The sequence below is a fragment of the Gracilinanus agilis genome, chromosome 1, assembly GCF_016433145.1.
Source record: "Gracilinanus agilis isolate LMUSP501 chromosome 1, AgileGrace, whole genome shotgun sequence".
NCBI lineage: Eukaryota > Metazoa > Chordata > Mammalia > Didelphimorphia > Didelphidae > Gracilinanus > Gracilinanus agilis.
This window is the reverse complement of record NC_058130.1, coordinates 135,738,657-135,757,745: the sequence shown is the minus strand read 5'-3', so window position 1 is coordinate 135,757,745 and position 19,089 is coordinate 135,738,657. Positions and strand designations below refer to the sequence as shown.

The 19,089-nt window shown below is 35.3% G+C and overlaps 2 protein-coding genes and 1 pseudogene across 3 annotated transcripts in view; 2 read left to right on the top strand and 1 right to left on the bottom strand.

Moving 5' to 3' along the window:
* The window catches only part of TMEM204 (transmembrane protein 204), a 62,658-nt gene extending 56,068 nt beyond the window's left edge, over window positions 1-6,590 (top strand). For both annotated transcript variants that reach the window (XM_044657437.1, XM_044657431.1), the window contains one exon: window positions 5,762-6,590. In XM_044657437.1, coding sequence (XP_044513372.1) covers window positions 5,762-6,006 — 245 coding nt within the window. In that variant the 3' untranslated portion in view covers window positions 6,007-6,590. The remainder of the gene's footprint in view (window positions 1-5,761) is intronic.
* The window catches only part of IFT140 (intraflagellar transport 140), a 204,100-nt gene that overhangs the window by 84,354 nt on the left and 100,657 nt on the right, over window positions 1-19,089 (bottom strand). The window contains exon 17 of the mRNA XM_044657419.1: window positions 8,854-9,053. Within this exon, the coding sequence (XP_044513354.1) occupies window positions 8,854-9,053 (200 nt within the window). The remainder of the gene's footprint in view (window positions 1-8,853; window positions 9,054-19,089) is intronic.
* On the top strand, window positions 15,548-15,983 carry LOC123231203 (annotated as a pseudogene).

Below are 19,089 nucleotides of genomic sequence, written 5' to 3'. Positions count from 1 at the left end.
TGGGAAAGGAAAGACTTTAAAACCAAGCAAGAGTTAGAGAAAATTACAAAATGTAAATTAAATGGTTTTGATTATATTAAACTAAAAAGCTTTTGTACAAACAAAAACAATGTAGTCAAAATCAGAAGGGAAACAACAAATTGGGAAAAAATCTTTATAACGAAAAACTCTGACAGAGGTCTAATTACTCAAATATACAAGGAGTTTTTAAAGCAATTGTATAAAAAAATCAAGCCATTCCCCAATTGATAAATGGGCAAGAGACATGAATAGGCAATTTTCAGGTAAAGAAATCAAAAGTATCAATAAGCACATGAGAAAGTGTTCCAAATCTCTAATAATTAGAGAAATGCAAATCAAAACAACTCTGAGGTATCACCTCACACCTAGCAGATTGGCTAAAATGAAAGAAGGGGAGAGTAATGAATGTTGGAGGGGATGTGGCAAAATTGGGACATTAATGCATTGCTGGTGGAGCTGTGAACTGATCCAGCCATTCTGGCTGGCAATTTGGAATCATGCTCAAAGGGCTATAAAAGAATGCCTGCCCTTTGATCCAGCCATACCATTGCTGGGTTTGTACCCCAAAGAGATCATAGATAAACAGACTTGTATGAAAATATTTATAGCTGCGCTTTTTGTGGTGGCAACAAATTGGAAAAGGAGGGTATGTCCTTCAATTGGGGAATGGCTGAACAAACTGTGGTATATGCGGGTGATGGAATACTATTGTGCTAAAAGGAATAATAAACTGGAGGAGTTCCAGGCGAACTGGAGAGACCTCCAGGAACTGATGCAGAGCGAAAGGAGCAGACCAGAAGAACATTGTACACAGAGACTGATATACTATGGTAAAATTGAATGTAATGGACCTCTGTACCAGCAGCAATACAACGACCCAGGACAATTCTGAGGGATTTATGGTAAAGACGCTACCCACATTCAAAGGAAGGACTGCAGGAGAGGAAACATATAAGAAAAACAACTGCTTGAACGCATGGGTTGGGGTGGACATGATTGAGGGTGTGGACTCGAAACTACCACACCAATGCAACTACCAACAATTTGGAAATTGGTTGTGATGACAAAAATAGTGGAAATGTGCATCGGCCATGGGTGGGGGGAGTGCGGGGGGTGAAGGGGAAAGGAGGAGCATGAATCATGTAACCATGTTAAAAATGAACATTAATAAATGTTTGAAAAAAAAAAAGAGATTATTGGTAACTTTGGAAAGAGTACTTTTGGTGGAATAAGGTTGAAGCCAGAATGTAAGGGATTAAGAATAGAGATGAAGGGAGGCAGCAAGGTGGCTCAGTGGAGAGCCAGAGATTCCTGGATTCAAATCTGGCTTCAGACACTTCTAGATGTGTGATCCTGGGCAAGTCACTTAGCCCCCATTGCCTAGCCCTTACCACTTTTCTGCCTCAGAACCAAAACATAGTATTGATTCTAAGACAGAAGGTAAATGTTTAAAAATTTAAAAAAAAAAAAAAGAGTACAAAGAAGAGAGGAACTATAGACACCTACTGTAGATAGCTTTTGCAAGGAGTTTAGCCACAATGGGAAAAACAAATATAGAATCACAGTAGGGATGGAAGGATCAGGTGAGCAGCTGCTGAAGAAGGGAAGAAGCAAGAAAGTAGACTTCAGCATGTTCTAGACCCAACTGCAGCTTAACAGCAAATGAGTATGTCTTTGGGTATAGAAATTCATTTGGAGAAAGTAAAGGTGTGAACTCATCCCTTCTTGGGAGGCTGCTGCTCCACTGAGTGGAAAAAACCTGACCCTTGGCATTCCTGTCAGTAAACCACCTAAAGAGTTTTAATACTATATTTTTTCAATTCCAATTCCAGGCATAAACGTAATTTGAACTATAATGTAACTATATTTTCCTTTTGATTATATGAAGTTGGGGAGGAGATAAGAATCTTAATGAGATGATAGCAAAATATAAGTCAATTTGTGATAAATTTATTAATGTTGTATAAAATTATTTTAGATTTTAAACTAACTAGTCCAAAAGGAACCTGAGCCAAGGTGGAACCCTGGGACTTCTACATAGAGGAAAGCTTCCTGGGTTATTTGTAGCTACATTTAATATTTCTTACACATGGAAGGGACCTATTCTCTAAGTACCCTTTGTCTCTGAAACAGGACAGTAGTGGAAAGTAATTATTTTTCAGTATAAATGTATTATTTTCTTTCATAGAGGTCTCATTATAAGAGCATAGTCTACTGAAGAGAAGGATATGGTAATAGTAAAGAAATCCCTGTTTCCATTCATTTTTTCATCTTTCTCACAGATCTCAGATTAAGTCCTTTATCTGTGCTCTCAATCCTCATCCTATTCTCTCATTTAGAATGTCCCTCTTCCATTAGCATCTTCAGTAACTTCTCTAAGTCTATTACTTCTTTCCCTGTGCTTTCCAATATGCACAAATCTCCTCATTCTGAAAAAGAAAAAAAGCAAGTAAACCTTTAGATTAACTCTCCCACTCTTGCTCATTTGCTATTTTTATTCTCTCCTTCCTTCCAATGTAGTTGAGTGGAAAGAATGCCGTCTTGGACTAAAGAGGTGATTGGGTTTGAGTTTAGTTATGACACTTGCCAGCTGGGCAACTCTGGGCAAAATACCGAGCTTCAAATTTCTCATCTGTAAAAATGGAAAAAACTTCAAAATGCTATGTAAACTTGGAGTAAGGATTATTCACTATAGGCACAGTCTATCTCTGGCTGTCTTCATTTCCTTACCCTTTTTACCTATTAGAAGTCATCACTACTGTCTTGAAACCATTTTCTTGTTTCTACAAAAAAAAAAGCCTAAGGAAAGTATAAGACTCAAAATAGAAGCTCAATAAAAACTGGTTTATTAAGGAATATGAAATCAGTGCATTCCAACTTTCTTTTAGTACTTTTTTCTTCAAACTTATCTTAATTTTTCCATGAAAACTCCAACCTAGGATAGGACTAGCTAAGAAATTACAGCTTTTGTTTTTTATACTTTTTTGTTCTTATAATTTGCTTTTTTATAATTCAATGCTAACAACTATCAAATAAATGTTTTTGTTGGGTTTTTTTTTACAAAGATCTTATTTCCAGATCCTGTCTTTATTCATCCACTGGTGATGCTAAAACTTCATTCATGTAACACATTTATCCTAAGTTTCTGTAATAGACAGAAAGGATGTTTCATAGACAAGAAAGAATAAATTATGTTTCTATTAAGAAAAATAAAGTGTCATAGGATGACTTTTTTCTTAGAAATTCAAATCAATAACTTCCATGTTTTACCCTCTACCTGGGACTAACATTAGTTCACCATGTATAGCTATTCACATAGCTATTCACATTCAGAATATGGGTAACTTGTTTAGCCAGATTGAAAAATCATTAGTTAATTAATTGATTAAAATCTCTCGAAAGTATCTGCATGTTATGTCTCACAGTAATATGGCATTAGCCCTTTGTATAATTAATAAAAAATGAAGCAACAACAAACTGGTAGTAGAGAGTATATTCATCATTAATATTAAGTCCAAAATTGCTTCTGCTTTCGTGAGTAAATATAATCTTGGTGAAGGAACAAATTCACTTGAATAAAAAGGAAGTGGCCAAAAGCTTTTCATATAGAAAAGATAAAATTATTTACTACCTTTTATAAGCTTTGCCTGCCGCCTGTATAAAGGAACTTGAGGCAACACTACCAGGATGTGACCCTGAAATGAGTCAGCTTTATCTGCTGAAGGCAACAGTTTTGTATAGTTCTCTATCCAGGTGACAAATGAAAGAGGTGGTCAAGGGATGGACTCATATTTCCAGGAAGGTCCTCTAAGACTGAAGAGCTTGGATATTGCTGGGTGTTGTAGGGAAGTCAAAAATCTCCCTTGATGGACCTAATCTGTACCCAATTTCTGATTACTGTCCAAAGATAGAAAATCTATCTGACAAGTATCCTACATTTTGAGACTGACAGAGTCAGGACTCCAGAACTGGCCCTCTAGCCACTGTACCACCTAGGTTCCTTAATGTCATGGGGTCATTTGTAATTTAGTGTTCTAAAGAAAACAAGATCCAATAAAAGAAAAGGAGTGTCTTAATACTTCCATGTTCATGCTACAAATTCAAGAAGACTAATGGTAGCAAATATATTAATAGGAGCTTAACAAGAAAAAATGTTTTTTTTTAATTCATTCACTGAATTTCTGGGCACCGACTTATGTTGTCATTTGGAAAATAGAAAGGAATCATTAAGAACTTCTTGTAATGACTGGTATTAGAATTCCAACAAAATATAAGGTCTTGGATACACGGTCTGTTTTTTCATTTTCGTTTTTTATTTTCTAGCAGCTAGATCAGGGCCTTGCACATAGGAAACATAAAAGCAGCAAAACCAGGCACATCCCAATATATAGACTAGATTTTGAAGAAATGTATTTGAAACACAAATCAATGTAGTGACTAGTGGCTTCACAGGTCTATCGGTGAGCCACATCTCTTACCCCTGGGAGAGGTTAGAGGACCAGAGGATGTTATAGCTAGGCCTGGAATGCCCCATCGATCCCTTCTGGTACAAACTCTTCCTTTTACAGTTGAGGAAAATGAAACCCAGAGATAGTAAGTGTCTTGCCCAAGGCCACATAAAGTAGTATTTGTCAGAGGTGGAGTTTCAATCCAGGCCTTCTCACTCCTCAGCCAGGGGTTCACTATACATACAGAATGAGCCATAAATTGTCAGCTGTGGCCAATGTGCTTATTTATTTCATTTGCTGTCCTTCATTACAAGGGAGGTCCTATGGAGAACAGGATGAGGGCGAGCCCCCGAGAAATGAGAATTCTATGGAAAAAAAAGTACCAATAAAATATTTTTTAAAGAACAGATTTTAAAAAAGTTAGAGAAAGGATAGGTAGGGTCCCATGACCTAAAATTCTTCTGAGGAAGTCAGCTCAGGGTTGATGGGATACTATAGAAAATACAATTTTGCTTATGAGGGGAAGGGAAAACAATCTCCCAACCCAAGCTAAACTCTGAAGGAAGATAATGGGGAGGCTCATGTACATATTTTGCATCTGCTTAGCTGTGTACTATTTGCTTCCCCTCAGAATAAGGCAAGCTTTCTGAGGGAGGGGAATGCTTTATTTTTGCTTTTATATCCCTAGACCCCCGCTCAATGCCCTGCACATAAGGAATGCTTAACAACTGGGATGTGTGATGCTTATTGGAGAGATTTCTAGACTTGGAGTCAGGAACATTTGGGTTTGACTTGTGCCTCTGATATATTTCCTAGCTGTGTAACCATGGGTAAATAATATAACCTCATTATCAGTTTCTTCTTTGCTAAAATGAAGACAATAATACGTATGGTGCCTACTTTATAAGGTTGTTTTGAGGATCCTATGAGACGTAAAGCATTTTGAAAACTTTAGAATGCTTTATAGATTTCAATTATTAATATTAATAAAGTTTGTTGAGTTAAATCAAAGAGAATGGCTTATGTAAATGCAAAGAGGGACAAGAGATGGAATGTCAAGTTTAAGGAACAACTAGGAACCCATTTTGCCTGGAATGTAAAAAGGAAGTAATGTGAAATAACAGCAGAAATGTAGATTATATAGCTAACCACGCCAATACAATCGATTATTAAAGTATAGCAGTTTGGGAAAAATTAGAGATCTTTTAGTTTGATTTATATGCCAAGTCAGGAATTTTAATTTTTCCAAATTTTATAATGATATTTTTATAAAAATTGTTTTCTTTTTGCAGGTTTTGTTTTGGTCATTGGCCTAGTGACTTTTTACCGAATTGGTCCCTACACCAACTTGTCCTGGTCCTGCTATCTGAACATTGGAGCTTGTCTTTTGGCCACCTTAGCAGCTGCCATCCTCATTTGGAATATTCTTCACAGGAGAGACGACTGTATGGCACCTCGTGTTATTGTCATCAGTCGTACCTTAACTGCTCGATTTCGTCGTGGGCTAGAAAATGATTATGTGGAATCACCATGCTGAAAGTCAGCAGAGGGAGTAAATTCGATTTATATAAAGATACTGTCTATGTATACATGTGATAATTTAATACGGTAGGAATTGATGGACATTATAAAGTCATTTTCATTACTTGTGAAGTGGCTTTTGATTATTAATTTTATGGGTAACAGTTATATACATATGTATGATACACATAAATAATATGTATATTATATATAAATAGATTATATTACCCTACCCTTACTTTTGTACAGTGATAAAATTTTACTGTGTCACATAATATAATTTCATAAGCATGCATTTTCAAGTGTTACAGCAAGCCAAAATTTGTGATATAAATAAAGAAATATGCAAAGTGAAACCACTTTATTCTTCATCTTAGTTTTAGATTAATTTATTCTGACAGAGGCCATACCTGAGTCCTGGTAAGGCCTCAATTTTGAGAATGCTGAACACCCAGAAAGACTTACAAACTGTCAGAGAAATATGTGAAGTACAGATGCATTTACAATCAGATTGAGATTTTCTTATTGAATTCTTATCATTAGCTTATTTTGTACCCCAATTATTTTTCTAAGTGAAAATAAAAGATGATCATGATGAAATATCTTTTTTAAGTTTAATTTTCTCTATAAAATTATATGGATAAAAAGAACTGGGTTTGCATTATTTGGTCATTTTTGTAGTCCAATTATAAAAGGGTCAAAATAATATTCTAGAAAGTTGGATGGAAATGTTTGGGTGATATCTCCCTCTTTACATTTTCCATACAAATGTGTTTTTGAAACATGATTTCTGCAGAGTATGAAAATTGAATTCTTCATTGATGCTATGTTTTGGGGTCTAGAAGATTACAGGGAGAAATTAACCTATTTGCTTTTTTTTTTTAAGGAAATTTGAATCATCAAAAAAAATCCTAATTAGCTACATTTTATATCATACATTTAAAATTATACAAGTGGCTCTAATGTTTAGGTAGCCCCTAACAATCAAACAGTAATACGATTAAATAAATAATGGTAATCAATATTTCTAAAATGTTTTGGTCTATTCACCAGCTTATTTTTGAATGAGCACAAGAAACCTTAATACTGCATATATCAACACAATCACCATGAAAACCAATGTCTTCAATATATGAAAGTTGTGAAACTCAGTAACTGTTATGAGTGAATAAAAAAAAACTTCTGAAATTTGAGCCACTATTATTCCACATTGGAATCTGAAATATCTACCATTACTACATGAACCTTCCCATTTAACTGGAATAAAAACACGTCTTGCTGAAACTCTCTCAAGGCTATTTAACATAGGATCTTTTTGGTTCTATTGACAAAACAAACAAGCAAAATCTCAGATTTTAGGCACTACAAGAAGTTTTTATTTAAAAAGAAATATAATTCACCTGCCACTTTGGTTCACTGACACATTAGAAAACCATATATCAATAAAAAATATTTACTGATCATCTGTTATGTCCTTACCACATCAATGGGTACATTAGAGCATATGATTATTTTGATAGCTCCTATCAGCACCTGTATAAATACGTATAGGTCTTGTCATACTTCCGCTGGATATATATTCCAGAAAAGCTTTTTTTAATTAAAGACTATGCACTAAAATTAGTTGAAATTAAAAATTAGAATATTTAAAACATTATACCATTTTGTCAATATTATTGTATATGAACTATTGTAATGAGCATTAAAGTAAAAAATTAGCTATGTAGTCAGAAATAATCTAATATCACTGTGTTTACATTAAACAAATAAAGTATTCAAAGGTGGGACTATACTATGCCATTAAGTCACTTATTGCTTTCCCAGATAATTGAAATGATTTCTTGTCAATGTTGTTAATGTGAGAAAAATCAGTTCTCCAATTTCTGCAAAGCAGGTTGGGGACAAAAGGAATTAGAATAACTATGATACATGTGATATTTCAAAAGGTGCTTCATAGACTACAGAACTAATCTTTCAGAAGATATCAGGTCTCATTTCCAAATGACTTTATTTCATTCATATTTGTCTACTTTATTTCTGTTATTAATGATTACCTTCCAGAGCAGCTAGATGATACAGTAGATAAGAGTTCCAGGTCTAGAATTGGGAGGACCTGGGTTCAAATCTGGCCTCAGCCACTTTCTCGCATGTGACCCTGGACAAATCACTTAACATTGTCTATCCCCTTGCCCTGTTGTCTTAGAGTTGTTACTGAGACAGAAAGTAAGTGTTTAAAAAATAAACAAAAAACGATGACCTTCCATATTTCAGGTAATAAGATTTGCCAACTGTTCCTGTTAATATACTCCAAATTCTTCTAAGTACTGAGAGAAGATTGTTTACAGAGAAACTATGCCTATATTTATGAATCCCTTTAGAGTATGGAGTTTTATCATTTTAATTAGCTTTTCACTTTTAAGTTTTGCTATTATTATTTATCAATATTGGTATTCATTTGTATGTTTGACCATACATCTAAATATAATTGATGAGTAATAACTGAAACCTTTAGCTAGGAAATATTCAAAACCCTCTTGAATAAATAAAAATAATTAAATAAGTAAAATGTGATGATCTGAGCACTGAAGAGTCAAAAGATCTTTGTTCATCTGTTTCCTACCACCAGATGTGTTTAAATAGAGCCCCCTTTCTGTGCAACAGAATGTGCTAGGCACGTCCTAGCATTCTACTAATCTCAATGGAATTTCACAGTGACAAAACCACAAAATACATAGCAAAGAAACTGTGACAAAAGAGTTAATCATTTGCAATCTGCTTAAGAAACAAAAGGAAAATATTAAATGGAAGGATCTCAAAAGGTATCTATACTATCTTTTGAAACCTTAGTGAAAGTAATACTCACCTTTTGATGAGCTTGATGGATTTGAAAGCTTCATCCATATCTCCAATGGTGACAAAAAAGCTAAAATTTAGCATGGCTTCTCGGGTAGTCTTGTCACATTCTTCTAGGCCAATGAAATCTCGTAGGGGTTTCTTCCCTACCATTTGGGGGATTCGATGAGATACAGAATCCATTTGATCTTCTTTATCTGTTTCGCCTGGCTAAATGATCAACAATATTATTTAATTACTAATTGGCACACACTGTCAATGCCTATTCTCTATATTCTACTTTTGGAAGTATATTTATTAAAGCCCACATGAGAAAACAGTTTCCTTTTTAGGAAGACTGAGTTATTGGCAACTGGACCAAGCAGTCCTAACTTGAATGCAGAAAGACATTTAGGGTAATTAAAAACCATTAGGGCAGTTGGCTATGACTTCAAATGTATAACCTAGGCCAAAAAAATGATCAAATGGGAATTAACTTGATTATCCTCCTTCTGCTTAATTCCTTAAAGCTACAAAGGGTGCTTATTTGTGTCTATAATTAATAATAATAATAATAACCAACATTTATATAGTGCTTTAAGGTATGCAAAGTTTTTTGCTTATCTCATTTTATCCTCACAGCAATAGCCATGTGAGGCTAATCCTATTATTATTCCCCCATTTACAGAGGAGTCTCTCTTGGCTCCATGTCTAGTCCTCTTCCCACTAATCCACACTCCCTCCCTAATTAATATAACATTCACCATGAAAAAATGAGTTTATATTTGGCAGACACTAGAGGATATATAGAGATGTCATTTGGTTTCCTAAGACTTAGTGACATAGTGAAATACTTAATTATATAAGATAACACTGAGTACATCTCCTAGGAAAAGAAATACCACCAAAGACAGTTATTTATTCAAAAGTCATGGAAGGGATATGAGAGGGAGTGGCAAGTTGTTTATTTTTTTAAATAACTTTGTAATTAACACTAAACATCAACAAAATTAGTTAAATATACTTCACAACTATTTATATTTGTATAGATACATTCCATACTCCTTTTGAGCCCTCTTTACATTTGTTCAAGTCTAATTTTTTTAATGGGAGTGGGAGAGAGAATGAGTTTAGGGATAAGATTGCAAATAAAAAAGAGAGAAAAAAAATTGAGTGATTAAAACATTTCTTCCTAAATTGTACAGAAGAGAACAGAAGGAGGGCCAGAAGGAATCACAGACAAGCAGGACAACTTTAAAAGTTATATATGTAAAAAGAAGAGCAAGCTGAATATAAAAGAGATTCACATTTACAATTCTCTTTCTGTTCTACTGTGAATATGGAAGTACTCATTTTAGTTTGATGTTTGAATTAAAAAAATTAATTTTAAGAATTAAATTAAATTAAATCAAGAATTAAAAAAAAACAGTATAAAAAGAAAAGTTAAAAAAAAAAGAAAAGAGGAGATGATCAAAGGGATCAGCTTCTGGAGATAGATGGTAGAGGACTGGATGAAAGGCACAAATAGAAGGGTTTGCCATGGCAAGAAAGGCTACCTTTTCATTAGAAATCTGAGAAAATAGAGAGGTGGGGATCATATTATGGACATTTGAAGAACAGAAATACAGAGAATAGGTTTCAGTTTTCTTGATCAAATATTCAGTAAAGTCTTCTGCGGAGAGTGGACAGGGAGTGGTAGTATAGGTAGCTTAAGGAGAGAAAAGATGGTTTGGAACAAACACTGTGAACAATCTTATAATAAGGGAAGAGTGAAAGCATGGTGCCAGGTAGCAGTGAGGGTTTAGTTGAGATAACAAATTTGTAAGAAACAATAAATACAGTTGAGTATTTATCCCAGAAATAATAGTAAGAAGTAATGATCACAGAAAGTAGAGTGTGGGAGTGATTAAGGGTTGAAAAGGGGGAAATGACAATAGGAAAAGGAGAAAGGGTAGAGGGTAGGGAAAAATGTAAAACTATCGTAGTCAAGATTTCGAAGGGAAGAAAATGAGAGCAACGCAGGAATGATAAACTGAGAAAATTGGGGTAAATGAGGCTTGTGGCATGGAAAAGAAATAAGTTTAGGAGGGGAAAGACACAGTGAGACATGGAAGAATAAGAGGTTATAGTCTGATAAAGGAATATTAACCTGGTGGTAATGTAATGTGGGATTGTCCCGAGTCTTTGAACTAATCATTTTCATTAGATAACAGCATTTGGACCTTTTGCAAAAGGAGCTAGACATGTGCTTCTTGTGAAAAGACATGCACCAAAGACCCTTGCTTGGGAGAACACAGTGAACTCCTCTTACTGATCAGGGACTAGGCTCTCACTTGGATATTGATTGACTGAGGCTCAGGAGAAAAGACCCTTATTGAGAAATGCCCATCGTAGAGTCTATATAATTGGGAAGCTCTACCAATTAACCAGGGAGACCCTTTTCTCTCCTTGACACTTGGAAATTGAGATTTGTGTGTATAAGAGAAAGGGGATGCCTCTCTTTCCCCTTTCCCACTAGAAATGGTAACTTGACAGCAGAAGCATATAGAAATGAGAGAAGTGCTTTAGAGGAAGCCTGAGACTGGAGTTCCTGGAATGCCTAGCAACCTACTTCTGCCTTTCTGCTTTCCTGAGTAAATGTGAGAAACAAAGGATCCAAAGGAGAATGCAATCAACTTTGGAGTCACTTCTTCATAGGTAATTCTGAACTTTATAGTTCCTGAGTTTGAGAATTGGGCACCAATCACCCAAAAAGAGAAGATGAGACCTTAATAGCATGTGTTTTGGAGAAGAGAATTCACTGCCCCACATGAATATCCATAGCTGAAGGACAAAAGTTATATCATGGCTGAACAGATCTCAATCTCACCAGTGCTGCATGACACTTTTTGCTTGTCTGATACAAATGGAAAATATCTTTTTAACAATCCCACAAAAGGTGAGTACAAAATGAACTGTTTGGTTGTTCAAAGAGATATAAGAAGAAGCCTCCTTCTATTCCTTTGCAGAGTTTTGTAAAAGGTTCAAAGCTATGGAACTTTGCATATATTTTCTGATTTTTTTCACTGTATTAACCAGTTTTGCTGATTTTTTCCTCATCTTCCTTTTTTTCTTTAAAGCATTCTTTGCTAGGGGGCAGCTGGGTAGCTCAGTGGATTGAGAGTCAGGCCGAGAGACGGGAGGTCCTAGGTTCAAATCCAACCTCAGACACTTCCCAGCTGTGTGACCCTGGGCAAGTCACTTGACCCCCATTGCCCACCCTTACCACTCTTCCACCTATGAGCCAATACACAGAAGTTAAAGGCTTGGCTTAAAAAATAAATTAAATAAATAAAAATAAATAAAACATTCTTTGCTATAGGAGATGGTCTTTGGGATGGGAAGGTGAAGGCATACAGAGGATAATTAAGATGATGTAAAATCAAAATATATCAACAAATTTTTTTAAAAGTTCCCAGTTTGCAATGAAAGATAAAACATATATACAAATAACTAAAATACAAGGCAATATGTGATAAAAGTCATAAGAGAAATACTCTCCCAAATAATAAGATGATCTATAGGAGGTAGACATAAGATAATATTTAGTTGGGCAAATATCAAAGTAACTTCATGGAAGAAATGACAATGGTGGAGGGACAAAGTTTAAACCATGTTCAGATAATGACGAGCTCATTTTTCCTAAGAGGATTAAAGCAGTATTGGCAGGCAATACTGGAATGGTGGATTAGAGCCAACCTCATAGAACACGAATGGCAAATTAAGGCACTTGAACTTTATGCATTAGGTCATAAAGGAGGAACTATTGAAGCCATAATATGGTTGGTGATTTAGAAAAATAAATCTGTTGTTATATTACAGCTCTCCATTATCACTAGTAAGAGATTGCTACTGTTGGATTGGATCCCACCCAGGACTAGGGCTTCCACCAACTTGATCAGGAGGTATGTGCTTCATCATAGGTCCTTTGGAAGCATAATGGGTCACTGCATTGACCAGAGTTCTTAAATCTTTCAAAGCTGTGTGTGTGTGTGTGTGTGTGTGTGTGTGTGTGTGTGTGCGACTTCATATTCAGTTAATTAGAAGATTTATAAGGTATTTAATTTGCTTTATTTTAAACCAATACTGACTTTACATGTTGACTTTACATCCTCTATTTTAGTGATCTCATCAATTCCCATGAGTTCAATTATCAACTCTAAGTAAATGACTCTTAATCAGTCCTGAATTATCAACTGCATCTAACACATCTCTCTGCATCTATTGTCTGGGAGGCATCTTAGTTAATTATATTCAAGATAGAATTTATTATATTTTCCCCAAAATTATGCTTCTTCCAATCTTCTCTATTTCATTTGGCAGCATCGCCATCCTTCCTATCAAAAGGTTTGCAACCTCAGAGCCAGCTTTAACTCTTCCTTCTTCCTTACTCACATATCTAAAAACAGTAGCCAAATCTTATTTTTTTCTCCACAACATCTTTTCAATTTCTCTATGGAGATAACACCCAGCACTACACATTCAGCTCTAATCTTTCTCCTCAGTTGAAGTCCCACATCACCAACTACCTACCTGCTGGATATTCCAAATGGCCTGCTGATGAGTATCTCACATCCAACATGCCCAAAATGGAATTCATTATCTTCTCCCTAAACCCATTCCTCCTCTAATCTGCCCTAGTTCTGCTGCATGCACCACTACCATTTTCCAGGCACCCAGATTAATAAACTTGATATCATCCCTGACTCTTCTTTCCCTCTCCATCATCGCCCATTATTCAGTGTTTCTCACATTTATTGATTCTACACCACCACATATCTCATATCTGTTCCCTGCTCTCCACTCAAAGCCATCTACCTCCATATCACCTCTCATTTGAATTACTAAAATAACCTTCAGATTGTTCTATCAGTTTTTAGTCTTTCTCTCTCTTCTATAATTCACAAAGCCACCTAAGTAATATTCCTAACTTTGGTCAATAGAGTAATCAACCACAATTTCAGAGGAATTATGAATAAAGCATGGTACCCATATCCTGACAGAGATGATGAATTCAAAATGTAGAATAAAACAAACATTTTCAGATAGAGGCAATGGGGGAATTTGTTTTACTTGACTTGGCATATTTGTTAAAATAGTTGTTTTTCAATTTGGGGGTAGGGGTAGGAGAGAAGGTAGGGATAACGATAGGGTAGCCAAATCAATAGAGAAAAATAGGCCACTGATATGATTTTGTAGTGCTGAGAAATGAAAAGAAAGAACAGAAAGAATCATAGATAATACTGCACTGAAAATTACATGTTGGATTTGTTATATATTCTAAAATGGAAGCAGGTTGTATAGAACAAGAGATTCATAGCTTTAAGTACCATCTTCTCTTCCTATTCTTCTAGGTATAATATAGAAATGCTCATTTTATTGGGAAAAAATCTTCCTAAACCACAAGTCTGATCGTGTTACTTCACCTCTCAAGAACCGCCCTATTGCCTTTAAGATGAAATTCTCCTTAAATGCACGTATAAGGCTAAAATCTGTCTCCAGGATACCTTTACTGGATTTTGTTGCTGTTTGTTTTAGTTGTTCATGGTGTCTAACTCTTTCTGACCCTATGAATCTTAACCCACGGGGTTTTCTCCATAAGAATACTGGTCATTTTGCCATTTCCTTCTCAAGTGGATTCAGTGGATCCTTTTGTCGGATAATCAGAGGTTAAATGACTTGCCCAGGGTCACATATCTAGGAATTGTCTGAGATCATATTTGAATTTAAGTCTTTGTCTTCTTGATTCCAAGCCCAACTCTATCCACTGAGCCACTTAGTTGCCTCCTACATATATAAAGTGACTTGCCCAAGGTCATACAACTAGGAAGTGTCTGAAATGGCATTTGAACTCAGGCCTTCATGATTCCAGGCCCAGTGTTCTTAACTACTGAGTCACAGTTGCCTCATAGCAGCTGGGATTATTTTACATTATTCCCTTCCATGTTTTCTATGTTCTAGTCAAATTAGTTTATTTGCTATTCCCCAAACTTAGCATTCCACCGCTATGCCTTTTCATTCATTAAGCCCTCAATATACTCCCTCTTGTTAGTTTGTGGGCTACTTAGTACTCTTAGAACTCTCTCTTATCTCTTTTTGAATCCCCAGTGTTTAGCGCAGTACCTGGCACATAGTAGAGATTTGATAAATGTTCATTTGTTGATTGTTCAATCCTCACCTCTGACTCCTAAATTTTTGTCTTCTTTTGAGGTTCAGATCATGTATCACTTCCTATGAGAAGCCTTTTCTAATCTCCCAAGTTTCATTTAAAATATATATATATATATTTTTATATATATATATATATATAAAATCTGTTTATATATTATCATCTTCCAGTAGAATGTAAATTCCAGGAAAGTGGAGTGTTTTCTTTTGTTTTTGTTTGTCTTTGTATCCCTAACTTTCACACAATCTCTAGCACACAGTAGCATTTAATAAATAGTTCTTGTTTTGGATTAAGGAGGGAAAGGGGCTACATTGGTAGATACCATTTAAGAAGCTAATGCAATAGTGTAGATAAGATGTAATATAGTTATGTATTGGCAGTGAATTTTTTTTAAAGAAAAAAATGTGAAAAGCATTGTGAAAATAAAAAAGAACTATCTCAACTTGGCAAATGATTCAGTGGGAAGGAGGCTACAGAGAAGAAGTCAGAAGAAGTTAAAGATGATTCCAAAGTTAAAATAGGACATCTGAAGAAAAATGTTTACTAGTCAGCTGGAAATGTGGAAGTGGAACTTGAGAAAGTTTAAGACTATAGAAAGAGATTGAGATGGCCACGGAAGGCGATGTGGAGCTGGAGCTGGAAACAGAACCGAGTGGCCCAGAGCGGCCGCCCAAGAAACCGCGGAAACATGACAGTGGTGGCGGCCAACCTGGAACAAATGAACGACTATGCAGAAGAGAAAGAGATCCAAAGCTCTAACTTGGAGATCGCAATGTAGGTGATTGGCGGTCCCAGGAGCAGAAGGCCAAACAGGAATGGGAGAAGGAACTGGCCAAAGTTACAATCAAGAAGAAAGATCTGGAACTGATTATGACAGAGATGGAAATCTCAAGGGCAGTTTGCGAGAACACATGGGCAAGGTAGTAGAAGCTCTTATTGCCCTTACTAACTAACCTTTGTATGGCTAGGCCTCGATGGACTTATTTATTGCAATAAAGGTTTTTCTTTCCACTAAAAAAAAAAAAAGACTACAGAAAGAGATCTGGGAATTATTGGAATAAAGGCAAAGGTTGAAGAGGTCTTAATGGATGCAAACATTAAAGGAATATGCAAATAAGGATGAGGACTGAACCTAAGAAACAACCACTCTAGAAGCAGAAGACAAAGAAAAGACAGTGAAAAAGGCAGGAGCCTCAGAGAAATGAGAAGTAGGATATGAATTGGGGTAGTACATACTGACAAGAATTAAGAAAAACCAATTTTCAAGGTGAGAGTGGTTAATAGTGTCCAGTGTTGCAGAAAGCTCAAAGGGAATGAAGGCTGAGGAAAAAGTCAATGAATTTGGTAATTAGGAAATCGCTGATGACCTTTAAGAGTAGTTCTAGCATAGTGGTGAAGGTAGAAGTCAAATTGTAAGGGCTTAAAGAGTGAGCAGATGATAAAGTAAAAATAATTTTTTAAAAAGGAGATGCATGGGAGCAGCTGGGTAGCTCAGTGGATTGAAAGCCAGGCCTAGAGACGGGAGGTCCTAGGTTCAAACACTTCCCAGCTGTGTGACCCTGGGCAAGTCACTTGACCCCCATTGCCTACCCTTACCACTCTTCTGCCTTGGAGCCAATACACAGTATTGACTCCAAGACGGAAGGTAAGGGTTTAAAAAAAAAAAGGAGATGCATAAAAAAGAATGAACAGCAGTGTTTATGAATTTGTAGATTTCAATCAGCATGATTTGATAACTTGTTCAAAGCAATGCTCTAGTAGCTCTGCATGATATAAAGAAAATTAATGGTAGATGCTACTAGTGACTGAGGTTTGAAATGGCAGGCAGCACACAAGTTTAAGGCAAGTAAAGGATTCTAGAGAGCTACTGAGAGTATTGTTGAAATTAACCAAGGATTAGGGATACAGTAAAATAGCAATTGGGCCTACCAGGAGACTGATGGATTAAGAGAATGAAGAGAAGGAAATGGTGAATCATGATGAAAGTAAAAAATCATTTCACTAGGAATGAAGAAACAGGAGTAGACAATGATAAAAGAAACTCTAGTCTGAGAAGAGATGCTAAGAATTCCCAGATCTTTTTTTTTACTTTTTATTTATTCATTTTTATTGGTTCTTTTTAAAATTAAATTAAATTAAATTTTTAATTTTTATTTTATTTTTAATATTTTCCCATAGTTACATATTTCATGTTCTTTCCCTCTCCCCCAAATCCCCCTGCCCCCTTGTAGCCAATGCACAATTCCACTGAGAATTCCCAGATCTTAATAAGTGGAATAGTTCTGAATTATGACACAGCAAAGTCAATAAGATTTTGCCCACAGAGTGGTAAATGCACATAAAAAGAGAAGAAGAAACTAGAAAGTTAAGAAATAGATTGGAATCATGTTAGTGAAAGTCTTAGTAAAGTGACCAAAGGACTTTGTTTTAATTATTACTAAAGCTCACAGATTTGCCTCCATAGGTAAGCAGAATTTATTTTCAAAGATAATTAGCTATATACAATTATATTCACAATAATGTGGTTTTGACTGATAATAATAGCTGGCATTTACAGTGTTTTAAGTTTTAAAAAGCACTTTGTGCACATTATCTCCTCTAATTCTTCCATATCCCGACAAAGCAGAAAAACAGGCATTATATATTTTTTCCATTTAGAGATGAGAAAACTGAAGCTAAGAAAAGTTAAATAATTTCCCCCAGGCTACATGGCTACTCAAATGTAAGAGGTCTACCAAGTCTCTTCTTAACTTTAAGTATAGCCTCTCTCCACTATACCATCCATCTTATGATGCTAAGTTATAGCTGGAAAAGAATTCATAACATCCTCAACTCCTGCCACAAACTCTTCTGATGTTGCACCCTGGAGTCCCTCCTCTTACCATTTCCAGAATTGTAATCAAATCAGTATCATAATCAAATCAACACTGTAGTAAATCAGGGTATGTTAATTTAATCCCTCATTCACTCTCCTTCCTGTTCATCTCTCAACACACCATTCCTGCAATTTTCCAAATCATAGTGCTCTACCTGGGTATACCTCCATTCCCACATTTGTGCAGCCTCCTCTTTTAGACTATAAGCTCTTTTAGGTCAGGCACTGCCATTTTTTTTGTATTTGTATCCCTAGTGCTTATAAGGCACAGTACCTGGCACAGAACAAGGACTTAATAAATGCATACTCGTTCATTCATTTGTATCCTCTTAGTTCCCTTAACTCCTACCTAAAAGTGAAGAAACGTAAAACAGAAGTAATGAAGTGATAAAATGGAATATGGCTTAGTAACTTGGGGTGAGGGGGGAGGAGGCATGTCATTCTTATTGGCTGTTCCTCAGAATCATTTTGTGAAGAAAAAGATTCCTAATAATTTTCTCTTTTATAAGTAGAGGAGCACAGGAATGAAATTAAGTGAAGTTAATTTGCTCAAAATCATTCATCAAGTTAACAGTAAAGGTAGAAATAATAACACATTTAATTAAATTTTTCTTGAGTTTTACCATCTCAGATGAAGAAAAAACTTCATATTAGTTTCTTCAATTATATAACTAAAACTATACATTGGTTGTTAAACACAAGAATATCAAATAAGAGAATGTTGCACTTTAAAATTTAAAAGAACTTGGAAAAAACAGAAAAACTAAAGGTATGAAACAAATAAACAAGACAATGAATACTTACAAATGCCTTATAAATACATCCTCTCTGGAACAACAACTATGAGCAGTGGAAAATACAAAAGGAAAAGTGAGAAAAGAAGAGAAAAAAACAAGTGATATGTAAATATGAAAAAAAAAAGAAATGCTGTTTAGAAATGATGAAAAGTCCTGGACGAAATAAACTAAGAGTAAGTAAATTTTTAAAAGTTTTCTAACTCAAAGAAGAGGAAAATGGGATGAAGAAAAATAAAATGAAATTCTAATGGATGCCATCTAATGTCACTACTTCTAGCACTACTAGGATCAAAATAGCTTAAGAGACAAAGACTAGTATAACTTGGTTAATTTCAATAATTCTTTTCACTTAACCAAAATACCTATAAACACAATATTAACTGGACA